Source organism: Clytia hemisphaerica, unplaced genomic scaffold (genome assembly GCF_902728285.1).
Source record: "Clytia hemisphaerica strain Z4C2 unplaced genomic scaffold, Clytia hemisphaerica genome assembly, whole genome shotgun sequence".
In the NCBI taxonomy this organism is placed as follows: domain Eukaryota; kingdom Metazoa; phylum Cnidaria; class Hydrozoa; order Leptothecata; family Clytiidae; genus Clytia; species Clytia hemisphaerica.
In genome coordinates, this window is record NW_027104019.1 from 72,738 (window position 1) to 90,939 (window position 18,202).

General features: G+C 34.8%; 3 protein-coding genes across 3 annotated transcripts in view; 2 read left to right on the forward strand and 1 right to left on the reverse strand.

Annotated features, from left to right (window-relative positions):
* The first annotated feature begins 418 nt into the window (after positions 1–418).
* Positions 419–5,900, forward strand: LOC136811407 (vesicle transport protein USE1-like). Its single transcript, XM_067068010.1, has 7 exons — positions 419–585; positions 855–907; positions 1,254–1,332; positions 2,022–2,199; positions 2,761–2,797; positions 4,042–4,195; positions 5,307–5,900. Exons 1-7 carry the CDS (start codon positions 472–474, stop codon positions 5,493–5,495), a joined length of 804 nt encoding a protein of 267 aa, XP_066924111.1. The 5' UTR covers positions 419–471; the 3' UTR covers positions 5,496–5,900.
* Positions 5,901–6,738: 838 nt separating this feature from the next.
* The window catches only part of LOC136811409 (uncharacterized), a 49,239-nt gene continuing 37,775 nt past the window's right edge, over positions 6,739–18,202 (forward strand). Inside the window, exons 1-5 of the mRNA XM_067068011.1 lie at positions 6,739–6,825; positions 7,321–7,604; positions 8,379–8,724; positions 9,611–9,785; positions 10,021–10,171. Of these exons, the coding sequence (XP_066924112.1) occupies positions 6,750–6,825; positions 7,321–7,604; positions 8,379–8,724; positions 9,611–9,785; positions 10,021–10,171 (1,032 nt within the window). The 5' untranslated portion in view covers positions 6,739–6,749. The remainder of the gene's footprint in view (positions 6,826–7,320; positions 7,605–8,378; positions 8,725–9,610; positions 9,786–10,020; positions 10,172–18,202) is intronic.
* Positions 10,826–17,733, reverse strand: LOC136811410 (creatine kinase M-type-like). The gene is made up of 5 exons (XM_067068012.1): positions 17,663–17,733; positions 16,577–16,845; positions 15,714–15,927; positions 14,760–15,287; positions 10,826–14,492 (listed from the first exon to the last, which is right to left on the reverse strand). Exons 2-5 carry the CDS (start codon positions 16,817–16,819, stop codon positions 14,218–14,220), a joined length of 1,260 nt encoding a protein of 419 aa, XP_066924113.1. The 5' UTR covers positions 16,820–16,845; positions 17,663–17,733; the 3' UTR covers positions 10,826–14,217.

Below are 18,202 nucleotides of genomic sequence, written 5' to 3' on the forward strand. Positions count from 1 at the left end.
GATGTCAGGCTCTATATCGCCTTTGCTCACCTAAACAGACGACTGTATTTTGGTGTTTTTACCGTCGTCGAGCAAAGTGGACGGTGATTTTGGAGACATGTCAACTTTGCTTTATACCGTCCCCCTCGATTTATCTCGAATACATAAACTCGCTCATAAAGGGGGGTGGACGAACATTTTGAAATATTTTAAAATTTCTAGGGGGTTAAAGACAGATTTCAGTTTGTCCGCCAGCACTTTAAAGGTATGAAAATGAATTTTCCAAGGGTCTTTTTGCGAATTTTCCAGGGGGTATCCACACATTTTCAAAGATATTTTTTTACTTAAAAAGGTTCGTCCACCCCCTGTATGGAAATTTAATGGAATGGCCCATTGTGTCAGGCTTTCTAATGATCGAATTCATTTATTTGACAGCATAAAAAATAAAAATATTAACTAAAATAAATAGTAGTAACAAATATCGATAACAATATGGGAAGACAGTCGAAAACAGAAATCAATTTACAACGTTTATTGAGACATTGTGAAACCATGGCAACTGAGTCTCAACACAAAGAAACTAAAGTCAATTGGAGGCTGGCAAAGGTATGTAATGAAGTCTTTTTTAAATCCATCTTTTCAATACTTCGTTTTTTTAGGCTCAGCATTGTTCGTTCTAGTTTTAATTGTTCTCGTTTTTTTAAGATTTCAAGGTCTTACTAATTATTCTTTTACAATTCTGGTTCTTCTTAGTTCCAAAAATGCTCGATGATATCTCAGAGAGCTGTTTAAGTTATTGAGAATAAGACTTGTCCATACGGACGGCATGTGAAATTATAGAATTATAGAGTTCATTTTCTCATCCTCTTTTTCAGTATCTGGAGACGGCTGATGACCAAATATGCAAAATGGAAACTGATAAAAATGTGTAAACTTTTAATATCTCTTTTATTAATCTCATATACCGTCTTCATTTTATGTTAAAAACCTTCTTCCTGTTTTAAGTTCTTGATTTCGGCCAAACACCTGAGATTAAACGGCTGTATCCAACATCTAATTGGTTTCGAAACCAATGAAAAGTGTAATTCTTCTGGAACCTTGCTGATGTCCAGTCTGCTCCTAGGCTAGAAAAACTTTGGCGAACTGCCTTAGAAATGTTTTCGCCAAAATAAATCGCCGAAATAAAATCCGCCAAATTGCACAAGGGTCCCATTCACCAAAATTTCCCATCTGAGTTAATAATTATTAAAAAATTCATATTTCGATTGCTGTAGGAAGGTTCCAGAAGAAGTGATAACAGAATACAAGCGAAAAGTGACTTTCCTCAAAGATGTTGTACAAGCTGAAAAAACGGTATTATATGAATATACCTTTATATATCCCTGGGTCAAGCTATGTCCGCCATCTTTGATCGAAGTTTTTTTGAAAGTTGGTACCCGCAAAGAAGCCATTGTAGTGTTTGAAACTTTGCCTAAACGACAAACGGCTCTCTCCGCGGGTACCAATTTCAAAAAAACTCCGATCATAATATTTTGCTTGGCTGGCATTGAGGAACTTGGAACACAGGGATATACAATGTATAGCAATGTGCCCTCCCGGTTATTACCATAATGGCTTTATGGTAACTCCTGAACTTGGGCACAGGATGTACGGCTACACAGGGATATATAAAAGTCAGTGCAAGTATTTTCGCAGTACCATAGAATGGGTGAACTTTTTCATACCCGGGGAAACACTCAACAAGGGGAAAAGATTAACAAAAATCCCAAAATGACGTAATTAATTGCCTTCTTTGCAAGGATACTCCGCATAAAAAACTGTAGATGGCTAAAATGTTAAGAGCAAGCTAAGAATATTTTAAGGCTTTGTGAACTCAAAAACACACAATTTTTTTAAGAAATAGCACAAAAGTAGTCCCAGAAAATGGGACTTTTAAAAATTGTGGATGTTCTTATTAAAAAACACAGTAAAAAGTTAAAGGAGAATCAAAAGGCTTTTTCCTCCAGGTTTTTTAACCAATAAATAATTTTTATGTTTTACAGCAAGATCCTTTGGAGAGGATCTTGATTTGCCAACATCTACTTCCAACATCAGTTATTTCATCCACTTCATCAATAAACCTGGACGAAGAACAACAGAGAAATACCAACAATAAAACCAAAGAACTCCATCTCCAAATCAAAGGAAAACATCAAAACGATTTAAGACGTCAATTATTAGGTATTCACCATGGACCCAACAGCTGATTGGTTGTAAGTGACGTAAAATCAGTCAATATGTCACTTTCAACCAGTGAGCTATTGGGTCCGTTAAAGATATTGCAATGGTGCATATTATGAATACATGCTCTTTTATTTATAAGAATAATTTTTTACGAACACCAGCCTCAGAATTTAGGCCCTCAGAACAAAAGCTCCATTGTTTGGAACAATCGAAATTTAAGAGCAATCTCAGACTCAGCCAAAATTTACTGGTTCTTATTAAAAACAAGAGTGTGTAATTTGGAGCTTACTTCTATATATGTTTTCTACAGCCAACTCTTTCTAATTTGATCTTCAAGGTACCAATATTCTTGTTCGAATTATAGTAAGATTTGCATAGTAGATGTTCGAATTAGAGAGAGTTGACTTAGTTTTCACTCCAAATTTTCAATTAAATAAAGTATACAAGTCGTTTGGATTTGAGGGGTCTAAGAAAAAAAAGATTTTTGAAATTGAGAATCACAGATTATGACGGAACTCTACTTCTCAAGCCATTCATTTTCATTTTGTTTTTGTTCAGGTGAAAAAGGTTCACATCCACACAGTTTAAGTAAAAGGTAAAAATATATATTCGCTGATCAAAATTTATTAAACAATTGCTAAAGGTTTCAACTTGTTTTGTAGTAGTTCTTATGTATTGTTTTTGTATGAGCTATATATATCTCCATTCTTTAAGTTGGCAAGAAATCTGCATCTAATACTACTAGTTCATATTAATTCAACTATGTATTTTGCTAATGTTATCGTGTCAATATGGAAGCGTGTCGAGTTTTAGACCTGATTAGTCTGCCATTTTGTTTTCAATTCTGGTCGTCAACAGCGCGATTCGAATGTTTTGAAACTGGAACGTTCGAAAACTCATAAAAATAGAAAACAACATGGCGGACTAGCCGACTTCAAAATTGATCAGTATATCTAGTGTGTACCGTAACTTGGTCTAATGTCGACATTCCTCTTCTAATCTTTAGAGATAAGAATAGTAGAAAGGTCAGAATCGCTGATGGAGACTATATTTCTTTGCTTAGCGACCAAAGAGGAAAAAATCTTTTTTCTATCAGTGATTCTGACCTTACCAGGGGGGGGTCCATGTACAAAACAGCGGCATGTATCAGTACTTTGTAGCAAATTTCGATTTTAAACACCCACCCACCCCTATAGTACAAAATGTACAAAATACTATCCAGCAAACTCCCAAAAACACCCCAACACCCCCTATATTTTACAATATACTATCCAGTACTATCCAGCAAACTCCCAAATACACCCTGACACCCCCTGTATAATACAATATACTATCAAGCAAACTGCCAAATATACCCCAAATATACCCCAACACCCCCCTTACATAGTACAATATACTAACCAGAAAACTACCAAATATACCCCTACACCCCTTCATAAAATGAAAATTTTAAGCCAAAAAAATATTCTTCCCATAAAAAAAATTTTTGAAAAATTTTGTCGAAAATTGACAAAAACAATTGAAAATTAAAAAAAATTTTCGACAAAAATCTAAAATAAATCACAATTTGATTTGATTTTGGCTTTTTAGTACACGTATACTAAAAAGCAAATCAGAAATTTGACCCTGACACCCCCATGTATTGTACACAAGTACTAAACAGCAAAATTTTTTTGAAAACACCCACCCACCCCATGATACATGCCGCTTTTTTGTACATGGACCCCCCCCTGACCTTACTATTATTTCTATCTCTAAAACTGGGTGTCAGAATTAGAAGAGGAATGTCGACATTAGACCAATTTACGGTAAAGAATATGATATGTGTGATCATTTCAGAGAAACAGAAAACAACACGGAGAATAACATTGATGAGATCATCAAACAACATCATGACATCCAAGAAAAAGTCGCCGAAGAAATGATCCTGATGACGCAACATATGAAACAAACCACGCTTCGATCACGTGATATTATCAATAAGGATAAACAGGTTTGCTTTTGACGGGGGTCTTATTTAGGCCACACGAACGGCGAATTTCGCCGGTCCAAGACACGAAAAAAATTACAATTTGCCGGGTTAAAATTCGGTTCGCCGCCTTAAGTACATATTCAGGTTAATCAATACTTGCTTGCTAAGAATTCGCCGGAGTGAATTTTTCTTCGCCAGCCTATCAAAAACAAAGCAGACCTATGCTTTAACGGAGAAATAACGGAGACGGGACTAGGAAGGCGCCATTGGATGACTTATCCATCCAGTTTTAGTTTCTGGAGTCAGAACTCACTCATGGCCGCTTGACAGAATAATGGTCTAATGATGTGACAATTCCCACCCGATGATATTGTTTTAAGATATAAACTCGCTTAAGAGAACTAATTCTGCTACTTAAAGTAACAGGTATTTTATTCTAACAAATTGATTTAGCTTATTGGTAAAGAATTTGTAGGCAAAATACAATTGGCAGGTTTACCGCCGAATTCGTCAAAATTGTCTAATCCTCGCTCTAATTGAAAAATTGTGTCACTCGTATACGACTCTTGTCCCTACGTCAAATTTACGCCCATTAAGGTGTTGCCCCATAATTCTCTTAATGTTATAATTATAATTCGAGATCTTTATCGGATAAAGTGTACGATATGTTTTTAAGATGGCTACATTTGCTCAGATCAAGTAGTTCGACTGGAGTTGTCTGGAGTCGTTTATAATCTATGTAATACAATAGTATAGGTTTTATATGAGTTTGCATAAACTATAATAATGTCTTTTAGTTTTCGTTAGTACTATATACTCTAATCTCTTTGAAATCTAGTCGCAAGACGTACTACAAACCTTTTTATTAGAACCAAATCCAAAAAATAAGCACATCCAGACGTTCTAATAAAGAAAGTGTTTGTACAATTCTTGATATGCATAAGTCAAGATGACGTCATATTTTTCAACGGAAGCACCCAAAAAAGCCGGTTTTTGACCTCTGTGTTTCTATTTTTAGTAACAGAGAGAGGTCAAATCCCGGCTTTTTCAGGGTGTTTCCGTTAGAAAAATAACTTACGCATATCAAGAATAAAAAGTATTCATCGTCATATTAACTTTGTATTGATTTCAGGAGCTAGAACGTTCAAACAAAGTGGTTGATCATAATATCCAGAAATTGAAAGTGGAATCCGATCGATTGGAGGAAATGAACAAACGAAGATGTTCTTGTTCCATTTGGGTCATGCTTGGTGTCGTTTGTATTGTTTTCGTTAATATGATCATCTTCATCAAGTTCTTCCCTAAAAAGAGAGGTTATTAAAAATGGGCACTTATTTTTTCTCATTTTTGTAGGCCCTCCGTAATAAAAATTTTCATTTTTTGGGGAAGGTTCAGACTGTCTGTTTAGTTTTCATCAATTTCCCTAAAAATAGAGGTTATTAATAAGGGAAGGGCACTGAATTTGTCGCTACAAAGGTTAAAAGTTTATATATATAGAACTTATCGTCGAACTGTTTTTATCGTCTTCATCAATATGATCATTTTTATAAAGTTCGTCATCTAAGAAGAGAGAGCCTTTTCTACTGGTGAAAAACATCTTTTTTACTGAAAGTAAATTTTGAATAAAATTAACTTGATCAAAATGGGTGTCGGGTATGTGCGAGCTATAAGAGTTCCTTTTTAAAACCCTCGAAAAATGTCTCAAAGGGACACAAAAAACGATAAATTTGGAATTGAATCTGTGAAAGGGTTCCAACATTACCAAATGTCAAAAATTAACTCATGAAATAATTAGTAATTAATAAAAGCCTAGTAATTTTAAGCTAAAAATTGGAAAAATAGTCTCTCAAAGGGTCGATTTTCTTGCAAACATAGAACCTAGCTCTGAGCTCTATTCTCTATTCTGTCAAAGTGTCAAATATTTTTAAATAATTATATATGGCATCTATAATACATATAAAATTAGTGCAAATTTTTATAAGCTTAATTAAATTGAATTATTTATTTCTAGTTTTTTTTTGGGTAGAATAATTTTTTAACGAGATTATATTGGTTTTATGGTAATTTTCTGTTGTCACAGTCAACTCTCTCTCTAATTCGAATCTCTACTATTTTTCTGTGGTTCGATCTTGCTCCCCTCAGCTGGAAAGTGGTTTGAATTACTCTCTGTAATTCGAATCTTTTTCTAATTCGAATGAAGTTTTTAAAGATCCAATCAGGGAGAGTTATTGCCATTGGCAATTCTCCATCTCGATTCACGACAATGTCGGTATTTTGCCATCTTGTAATCTATTTGATCAGCTTTGTTCAATCAACGTCAAGATATATTGATAATTTTGACGTTGATTAACGTTTTTTAGAATTTTAAGTTTGGGTGAGAATTCAGTACTTCCTTTTAAAATTTTGCAGGGAATTCCTAGGGAGAAAGAGTGACAAGATGGGTATCACTGAATAAGAGAAATTAGGTCCAATAAAGATTTTTCGGAAAAAGCTCTTGTTTTTACAATTCTCTTCTCGAATCAAATTTTTCTTAACTAATTATACATAATTTTCATTTCAGTAGAAAAAAAGAAAAATGAGTAACTTGAATAATAAACCTGCTGCTTTTGCGTTTGTTCCAAGAAGTTTGGTTGCCAAGCAACACACACCAAGTAAGTGTGGTTACACTGTGTTTGATGAGATTTCCCATAATCCAATTTCACTATTCATAGATTTGAAATAAAGAGCTAGCCAGGCCCGGCGGAGCAACCGTAAAGGTAGGGAGGCTGAAGATTCAAAATGAGATAAAATTCGCTAGGAATTTGCTTCCGCCGGGCCTGAATGGGGTTTTAATTAACACGAAATTTCTTAATTCGTGTTAATTACATCTCTACTTATTTTCATGTAATAAGGTATTATCCAGCCCCTCCACTTGGCTTTTCCGCCGGGGCTGCCTTTAATTAAAACCAGCCGTGGTGTCCTTGAAAAAGAAAATGAAATTCGTGTTATTTTTCTGCGTGCTAATTTCAAGGCCATTAATTATGTGTCTACTTATTTTCGTGTATTAAGGTAATTACAAGTTCTGAAAAGAAAACCTTACAGAAGTCATCTGATCCTTTATAAAAGTACAATCTATTCAATTTTCTTTGTTATCTTATTCATCTCAGAGGCGCAGCAAGCAAGGAGTTCAAACTTATCATCGATCAAACCACCACATCTCCATGACAACAATGATGATGATGTCGTCAAGGCAACCAGTGCACAACAAAGATGGCCGAACGCTGACGAACCAGTTTGCGTAATGTGTGGAAAATACGGCGAATATATATGTGATGAAACGGACGAAGATGTCTGCTCTTTAGCCTGTAAAGCTACACATTTGAAACAAGTTGGATTACAGGCTAAACCACAATTTGATGAGACTATTGAGAAACAAATCACAGAGAACAAGGTATACACTTTTCATTATTGATCGTAAAATTTGTAAAATTTTCTGAAGTGATTGTTCGGGTAAAAGCTGTGCGTGCAGAAAAGAAATTTCTATCACAGAATAAATCTTTTCATCAGAGAATACAACCAGAAACTTTTCAAAAGTTTGCATTAACAGTGAGAATTGTAGCAGTGCATCTTAAACTACTTCATGAAAATGAAAGGTTTGGACAAAAATATACGAGTTATTCTTCTTCGTTAAATCTTATGGGATTAGGGAACAAAGATTGAAAAAGTCCCCTCCCTGCTGCCTCTCAAGTTTAGTTTTATTCATTATTTTTTCCTCATCACCTTATCTGCCATGGCTTGAGAAAAAGAGTAGCTGTGTTTATTTCTTTTTAAGATATCTGTGGTTCCATGAGGGTTATATTATTTCTTTTCCAGTCCATTCCTTAAGGATTAACTTTTTTTTAAAAGTCTTTAGCGCTTCGTCGTGCAAACGTCATGATTATTACTTCTCTCATTTGACCGAAATTCACTCCCACAATCCTTTTCGTCTTATTTCAAAAGTCGTGAAAGTTATTACTTGTTCCTTGTAATTGAGTGTAATTTGCGTGCAAGCGTAATAAACGCAAAGGGTGATGAGATTGAATTTCAATCAAACATAAAAATCAATGTCTATTTTTAGATTCGCGACGGTATGCTATTAAATCGGATTCTTCTAAAAACTTCATTGTTTTCAAAACATAAAGAATAACTTAAAAACAAAGACAGAAGATTCTTTTTATTTTTGTAGGTACTCGTTTTCGAAGAGCATTTTCAGAATACTTTACAAAATGTACGACAGAGAATGCGCCGCCACATAAACCAACAAAAATGTGAATTTTTTCGTCAGAAATTCGAAATCAAAACAAAAGGAGTAAATGTACCACTATTGAGTCTTGGCTTTGAGGAATGTGGTTTTAGCCAACAGCTGATGGAGAATTTGAAAACAAATGATTACTTATACCCAACGTCAGTGCAAATGCAGAGTATCCCCATTGCTTTAAACTACAGAGATATGTTGGTATCAGCGACCACAAGTAGTGGAAAGACAGCTTGCTTCCTGTTACCAATGGTTCAAATCATTCAACATTTTCTTGGTAAATATACACGTTTTATAGGAACAAGTATCTTAATTATGTTTGGTGAAAGCTTCGAATCAATTTTTTTCAGTATATTTCTGAAACACATACGCTCTCTAATTTGAGGTTAGATTTATCTGCAAAAGCTAATTAAAATTCAGAAAACGCGTGTCAAACTAGAACTCAAAAACATTCAAACTGAGCGAGAAATCATTTTCACCAACTTAACGCGACAAGGACAAAAGTTGAAAACCAACAAAACAAAACAGCGACAAACCTTAAAACCAACAACAATAACAAAATAAAACCAAAGAACCAAAAAGTAACAACCCACAAATAAACAATCTTACAATAGACAAACAATAAATATAAATATACAAATTTAGCGTAGAGAAAACGGGTAAGTGAATTTAAAGAAAGTTGAGAAATAAATGGAGTGCGGATAGATGAAGACCAAAGTCTGGCATCGGGTGTGGCCATGAGTAAGCTTGCTCTGCTACTCTAGAGTCACCCGTCTAGGCTTTATATATAAATAAATTTATAATGGTGTTCTTAAAAGAAAACTGAATCAGTCTAGTGCTCTTAAAATATCGCCCAGCTTTACTTGGTGCAGTCGATGCTGTCATTTTCATATTTTTCCTTATTACTTGTGCTAGTCAAAGACCAAGAGTTTTTTTATTTTTTAGCGTTCGTCAATATCTAGCTACAAACCCGATGGTGTTTTGGGCAAACGGGGTCTGTCGCCCGTGGATTTGAGAATAATCCTTATCGTGGATTTGAGAATAATCCTTATTGGGACTTCTTATCAGGACAGTAGACAGACTTACAGACGGGACAGTATTCCTTAGAATCTTTGGATATTTTAACAATCGGGAGCTGAAAATAAGATATTTTTTTCTTTTAGCCTCTCTTCCTACCATTCATCCGTTTCGACGGGATCCACTAGCCTTGATCCTTGCACCCACGCGTGAGTTATGCATGCAGATTGAAGAGCAAATCAAAGCTTTGTGTCAAGGAATTGAAAACATCAAAACATGTTTGTTGGTTGGTGGAAATCCATTACCGCAACAGCTGTATAGGTAGGCTTACTCTTCATTGTACACCAACAACCCCTCCTACATCCGTCACCCTTCTTTAGAGATGGGAATAACTGTATAGATTAATTTTACAGTTGCAATTCTCTAATTCGATGTTAAAGGGACTTTTCTTCGAATTGGAGAAATATTTGAGTTATAGAGAGTGTTTTACACGACTTTCTAGCTTTAGGGTACCAATGTTTTAGTTCGATCTTAACTATATTTTTTTAACTTTAAGATTACGTCATCAAATCCATTTTGTGATCGGTACACCAGGCCGTATCAATGACGTCATCGATAATCATGATGGCAGCTTAAGATTACGTCATATCAAGATGGTAGTTTTAGATGAAGTAGATGTGATGTTGCAAATGGGATTTTTGAACCAGGTACGAACATATTTTTATTCAAGTTTCAAGGGGAATCAGATTACACGCTTTTTTTTATAAGAATACACTTTATAAGAAAGTCCATGATGAAAATGGCCAAAAAACTAAGAATATGCTAAGAATGCCATTTTAAGAGCATTTTCAATTATAAATTATAAATTATCCCCAAGTTAGGCTCCACTCCTTTTACAAAAGTTTCATTTTATGCTTGAGACGTACGTACTAAATGTTAAATCTAGTATGAATTAGGATCCTAACCTAAGAATGTGCTGTAAGAATATTTTAGGATTATTTTCCCAAAAAAGTTAAGAATATCCATGATGAAATGGATTTACACCATTCTTATAAAAAAAGCGTGCAGATATGGTTTGTCTTTTATTCTAACTTCAAGAAAGTCAAGAAAGAGCACAAGGACTAGAATTTCAGAGCTGATTATGAAAATGTCGATTTTAAGCCCCTTTTAAGTCGATAATTAGACATATGAAAAAGCACGAGAAATATGAACCGCCGAGCTCCAACCACCAAAATTTACTGTTTCTATAAAAAAGCGGGGAACTGATCTAACAACAAAAGACAGATAAATTGGACCAATTAGTGTTTCATTTAAAGATAAATATATTTACAATAAAATAATCAGAAATATAACATGTACAAAATTGAGAGAATAATATTTATAAAATCTATGATAATATAAAATAAAATGAAAAAGGTCTGAGTATTATTTTCTCGAACAGTTAACTTTCAAAGCTTAATCGTCTCTTATCCTAACCCGTTCAAAACTGACGCCATTTTAGGGGTGATTTTATGGGGTAAAAGTAATAAGAAATGAGGTATTTTAAAAGTGTGTCTGGTAGGCTCCAATCATCTCTCAATCTCCTCTAGGGAAAACGGTACATTTTAAATGTTTGAATCTTTTTAATTTAATCGTATTTCTAATCCCTACCTCAGAGATTTGCTTCGGAGATAACGCCCTCACGATCTCAACAAGACTAGTCTACCAAACTTTGTTTTACACTTTCTATAAAATTTACAACCTATTTTCTAACATTTTGAAACTACATTAACCATTTTCAAGTACTCATAAAGCTCTTTTCGATGCAATTCTTAGCCTAGAGATTTGCTTCGGAGATAACACTCTCACGATCTCAACAAGACTAGTCTACCAAACTTTGTTTTACACTTTCTATAAAATTTACAACCTATTTTCTAACATTTTGAAACTACATTAACCATTTTCAAGTACTCATAAAGCTCTTTTCGATGTAATTCTTAGCTCAGAGATTTGTCTCGGAGATAAACGCCCTCACGATCTCAACAAGACTTGTCTACCAAACTTTGTTTTACACTTTCTACAAAGTTAAAACCTTCTTTCAAAAATTTTGAAACTATATTAACAATTTTCAAGTACTCATAAAGCTCTTTTCGATGTAATTCTTAGCTCAGAGATTTGTCTCGGAGATAACGCCCTCGCGATCTCGACAAGACTAGTCTACCAAACTTTGTTTTACACTTTCTACAAAATTAAAACCTTCTTTCAAAAATTTTGAAACTATATTAACAATTTTCAAGCACTCATAAAGCTCTTTTCGATGTAATTCTTAGCTCAGAGATTTGTCTCGGAGACAACGCCCTCACGATCTCGACAAGACTAGTCTACCAAACTTTGTTTTACACTTTCTACAAAATTAAAACCTTCTTTCAAAAATTTTGAAACTACATTAGCCATTTTCAAGTACTCATAAAGCTATTTTCGATGTAATTCTTAGCTCAGAGATTTGTCTCGGAGATAACGCCCTCATGATCTCGACAAGACTAGTCTACCAAACTTTGTTTTACACTTTCTACAAAATTAAAACCTTCTTTCAAAAATTTTGAAACTATATTAACAATTTTCAAGCACTCATAAAGCTATTTTCGATGTAATTCTTAGCTCAGAGATTTGTCTCGGAGATAACGCCCTCACGATCTCAACAAGGCTAATCTACCAAACTTTGTTTTTAGACTTTCTACAAAATTACAACTTTCTTTCAAAAATTTTGAAACTACATTAGCCATTTTCAAGTACTCATAAAGCTATTCTCGATGTAATTCTTAGCTCAGAGATTTGTCTCGGAGATAACGCCCTCATGATCTCGACAAGACTAGTCTACCAAACTTTGTTTTCCACTTTCTACAAAATTAAAACGTTCTCTCAAAAAGTTTGAAACTACATTAACCAATTTGAAGTACTCATAAAGCTCTTTTCGATGTAATTCTTAGCTCAGAGATTTGTCTCGGAGATAACGCCCTCGCGATCTCGACAAGACTAGTCTACCAAACTTTGTTTTACACTTTCTACAAAATTAAAACCTTCTTTCAAAAATTTTGAAACTATATTAACAATTTTCAAGCACTCATAAAGCTCTTTTCGATGTAATTCTTAGCTCAGAGATTTGTCTCGGAGACAACGCCCTCGCGATCTCGACAAGACTAGTCTACCAAACTTTGTTTTCCACTTTCTACAAAATTAAAACCTTCTTTCAAAAATTTTGAAACTATATTAACAATTTTCAAGCACTCATAAAGCTCTTTTCGATGTAATTCTTAGCTCAGAGATTTGTCTCGGAGATAACGCCCTCGCGATCTCGACAAGACTAGTCTACCAAACTTTGTTTTACACTTTCTACAAAATTAAAACCTTCTTTCAAAAATTTTGAAACTATATTAACAATTTTCAAGCACTCATAAAGCTCTTTTAGATGTAATTCTTAGCTCAGAGATTTGTCTCGGAGACAACGCCCTCGCGATCTCGACAAGACTAGTCTACCAAACTTTGTTTTCCACTTTCTACAAAATTAAAACCTTCTCTCAAAAAGTTTGAAACTACATTAACCAATTTGAAGTACTCAAAAAGCTCTTTTCGATGTAATTCTTATCTCAGAGATTTGTCTCGGAGATAACGCTCTCATGATCTCGACAAGACTAGTCTACCAAACTTTGTTTTACACTTTCTACAAAATTAAAACCTTCTTTCAAAAATTTTGAAACTATATTAACAATTTTCAAGTACTCATAAAGCTCTTTTCGATGTAATTCTTAGCTCAGAGATTTGTCTCGGAGATAACGCCCTCACGATCTCAACAAGGCTAATCTACCAAACTTTGTTTTCCACTTTCTACAAAATTAAAACGTTCTCTCAAAAAGTTTGAAACTACATTAACCAATTTGAAGTACTCATAAAGCTCTTTTCGATGTAATTCTTAGCTCAGAGATTTGTCTCGGAGATAACGCCCTCGCGATCTCGACAAGACTAGTCTACCAAACTTTACAAGAAAAAACATAACCCGAAGATCAAACTTTGTTTTACACTTTCTACAAAATTACAACCTACTTTTAAAAAGTTTGAAACTACATTAATCATTTTGAAGCACTCAAAGAGCTCTTTTCGATGTAATTCTTAGCTCAGAGATTTGTCTCGGAGATAAACGCCCTCACGATCTCAACAAGGCTAATCTGAAGCTTTGTTTTACACTTTCTACAAAGTTACAACTTAGTTTTAAAAAGTTTGCAACTACTCGGCTACCAAAAGTTTTATTACTTTTTCTACAACAAAATGGTGCTTTTCTTAAAAGAGATGATTGGAGCCTGCCGGAATAAAGTTGTGGACTGATGTAAAAAAGGATTAAGTAATTTCAGGGGTTTTAAGTGTTGGCGTCGCTCATTCTTAGTGGTTTTTATTTCTTTATGGCCATTTTTTGAAAAATGATTTAGAGTTTTTTTCAATTTTAGATTCAGCTGTCTATTCTAACTGTCCGAGAAAAGATACTCTTACAATTATGAAAAGTTTTATTTAAAGGAATAAAGTGATTTTTTAGGTCAGAACTATTGAATTAAAGTTTCAGATAGCAATATTTTTCTCACTTTTTTCGAGTTTTTTTTTTATTTTAATATTTTGTGTTGAAGTTTTGAAATAAATAATGTTTTCTTTTGTTTTAATAAAATTTAATTTTTTTATTTTTATTTTTGAATAATTTTTGTATACGGAATTTAAAAAAGGCTTGAAGTCCCTATTGAGACTTCATGTTTTTGGGTAAAAGGCTTTCAATCTTCTTACCCTTTTCTAAAGATTTTTCCATGTCAATCAGATTGTTGACACCATTGATGACTTGTTGAACCAGTTCAACTTCAGAATGTCCAAGACGATCCAAGTTTGAGATATCGAAGGTACCACCAACAGCAGCAGTATCAACACCTCCTGTTCCACGTTTTTGTAAACGGTATGCTTGAAGAATGTTATCGAAACGTTTGTCTTGAGACAGTTTTGGTAATTTCACGTGAACACCTATGGTATTGAATGAAAAATGAGAATTTGGTCGAATTATTTGGACAGGTGGGTCAGGATGTTCGTATTTTCAACAAGGAATGCAGCCGGCTTCAAACATGTTGAAAGACTAGAGGAATGGTGCTGGTTGATGCAATGCTAATAACTTAGAACACCGACTATCAAAAATTCAGATTAAGGTTGAATAAAGAATGATTAATTCATGTAGACCGCTACCAATAAAGGAGCCTCGGCTGTGGTTTCAAACTTCAACTTGATGACACTTACCAGCTCGTAGACCAGTTCCAAGATTTGATGGGCAAGTCAAGATGTACCCAAGTCGTTCAGACCACATAAATCCATGGCCATGCTCCTCAATATGTTTCTCAACTTCTTTCAATCCACGGCAGAATCGTTCAAAAACACCTTTCATGTTTCCGCCTTTCTCCATAGAGATGACACGAGTGTGATCTTCCTCGTTGATCCAGATCAGGAAATTCTTATTTTTGTTATGCCAGATACCACGTGCATCAGGCCAGTCACGTGCCATACCAGCGCATGTCAACAAAGGAGACACTGGTTTATCAAACAAGAAATGATCATCGATCAATAGCTGTTGTTCATCATCGGTCATTCCAGATAACGGATAATAAGTACCAGACAAATCACCTTGTAACGAGTTCAAGGCGGATGTGACAATGTGTTCAACACTGCGACGTTCAGCACGAGTGCAGTGCGGTGGAAGAGAATGTCCCTTGATGGAACGTCCTGTGCGCACGCGTGAACTCAAAACATACTTCTCATCAAATTTGCCACCTACAAAACGAAATTTTGATGTAATTATTTATTTACTCACCCGCTAATATTCTACTATTTAAATTCGTAGTGTAGCATGCTAGACGACTAATTCAGACATAAGCAAAATAAGAAAAACTTAGTGGAAGGGATAAATTTTAGTTAATACAATCTGATAATCATTCATGATTTTCAAAGAATAAGTTGAAAATTATACAGAGGAGTCTCCCTAAGTCGAGCCTCTGCAATTCTAATGTCTCCTTAACTCGAACAAGTTTTATGGTCCCTTCAGTTAACAATGCCTTTTAAACTTTACTCCATAACTTGAAATTTCCTTAACTCGAACAAATTTGTGTTAATTTGTGCGTGTTCGAGTTATTGAGGCTCCACTGTATCATACCAACACATATTGTGCGTCGGGAGAGCTTATTTTTTCAAAAAACATACCTTTAATTTTGGAGGCGTCAAGATCAGTCTTATGGCGATCATTTGGTCCGAAACCATTATGTCTGTCTTGGATGATGGGGTCCATCAAATCTTTGAAGACTTCATAAGATTCTTCATCGCCGGCAACAACACCGACCGTTGAAATAAACGGATGTCCAGGATTGTCGACACCTGTTTGGATGGCCATGTCGAGTGTATAACCTGATGGTGTTTGCTGGAAAAATGAGTGATGGGTGAAATAATGGGTTTTGAAATAGTAGATTTTTTATATGAAAATATTTAGAGGGAGATATTTCTAATGGCCGAAGATGGACAAACTTTTTTTAGCATTCCTTTTAGCATAAACCAGCATTTTGCAGTTCCGAAAGCATAACGAATGCTTTTAATACAATTGAAATATTTATAGAATGTTAAAAATCAAGTCTTTGTCTTTGTAGTACCCTAGCGCAAAATCGCAGTACACGATAAAAATATGACAAAATGCTGGGGAAAAAAAGAGAGGTTTCGGGAGCAAGAATAGGTTGAAATCTTTCAATCAATCAGCTAATGATTTGGAGTACACAAACATTTTGATGAGACTTTGTGGTGGCCGATAGTTCCTTTTTGGCGAGGATAGAATGTTGTATTGAGCAACAAAAAATCAACATCAACAGAATCGAAAAGGAGTGTCCTTGCTAGGCCAGCAAGTTTGTTAAAATCAACTCCGGCGAATTTCTCCGAAAAATTGAATATGTCGATCGGCAAATCTAAATTATTTTTGATTCTTGTTTCTATTTTGTTGAAGCAATGCTTTTATCCATCAAAAGAGTGCTCGATTCTTGTTTCTAAAGGTAAACGGGTCAAATATAAACAATAACACTTACCAAATCGCGAAGTTTAGTATACATTTGCGGTGTCAATACTTTACTCAAGCAATTATTGTGTTTGGATAAATCAGGGTAATCCATACACGGCATGAATTGTCTATAGGCTTTTTTCACCTGAGATTTGCAATCGTTAGCAGCTTCAGGGAATCCCATAGCACCGGCGGCTAAACCCAATGCGGCGGCGCCAACACCAGCAGCCATATTTAATGGTTTTGAAAGAGCTCGTAACATAGCAGCCATTTTGAATTATTGAGTGATGAACGAATCTACAAAAGTAAAATCGTAAATCTCAGAACAAAAATATTCCTCTTATCAATTCTCGATGACGATTCATCAAGGGGTTTGTTTTCTGGATTAAACGATAAATAGACGATCCTATCCTACACAAAGTCACTAAAAAGAGAATAATATAGGAGACGGGATAAATTTGAAAAACAGTGGTAAGCCTGGGGTATGTAGGTGTTTACTGTGTCTGTTCCAAACTTCACCGCCACTATTTTTCCGTAAATCGCCGTGATGGTTGAAAAACATCCCTCTAATATAGGAACTATATAGGAACATAAGGCTTTGATAGTCAAAATATCAAGGACACGTTAAGAACATTTCAAAACTTTGCGGACTCTAAAAAGACCAATCTCTTAAATGGACAAAATGCTCACAAAATAGCGAAAATAAGAACATGTTGAGAACATTATTAAAATAGCATTCGAAGGCTTCAAAAGTTGTTTATGTTCTTATAAAAATATCGTGTATATACCACCCTTACAACCCCTCCCTACCGCCCTTCACACGTTAACGTTTTTTTAATCTTCCTGCACTAGTTTTGAAAAAAGCCCTTCATCAAAAGGAAATATAAGAATTAGCAAGTGATTAATCGAGCAGTAGCGTAGACAGGAGGGGCGCAAAATTTGTGTAGGAGAGCAGATTTTTATGACACCTTTATTATCTATTTGTAATATAAAAAGATAATCACTGTCTCGCAAAAGTCTGCTCTCCTTCACAAATTTTACGCCCTCCCCCCCCCCCCCCCCCCCCACTTGTCTACGCTACTGTCGAGTCATAGTAAATAAACATAAAACTTACTTTTAAAACAGCAATGAAAACCCTTTGACAAACAGGAGAAGAAACTTCGTGTGTTTTCCTAAGCGTCGAAAGCGAAGAAGTGAGCAGTGACAAACGTCAGATATTTCAAAAATACAGAAAGATTGACGTCAAATATATTACTTTCTTTCATCATTCGTCAATTCTCTTTACTGCACTAAATTATGCGAATAAATTTTCGGAACCATGACAACAGCATACTAGTGATATTTTGCTTCTTTTCTCCAGTATTCGTCATAATTTATTTGCTTTTGTCACGTGATATAGTATTTGTATTTGTTTCTTGTACTAAGCTGTAAACTTCTGTTTTTTTACGCCCTTCTTGTCTCCCTCACCGCCCCTCTCCCAATCTTGTGAGCCCTGAGTTTAAACGGCGAATTTCGAAATGAAATTATACTTTCATTTACACGTCTTTTATGAGAATCAGTAAATTTAGCTCCGCAACAGCTTGTTTCTTATCTATCGAAATCTTTCGTTGAACGCTTAAATTTTTCTTTTCAAGTAAATACTTGAATTTTCGAA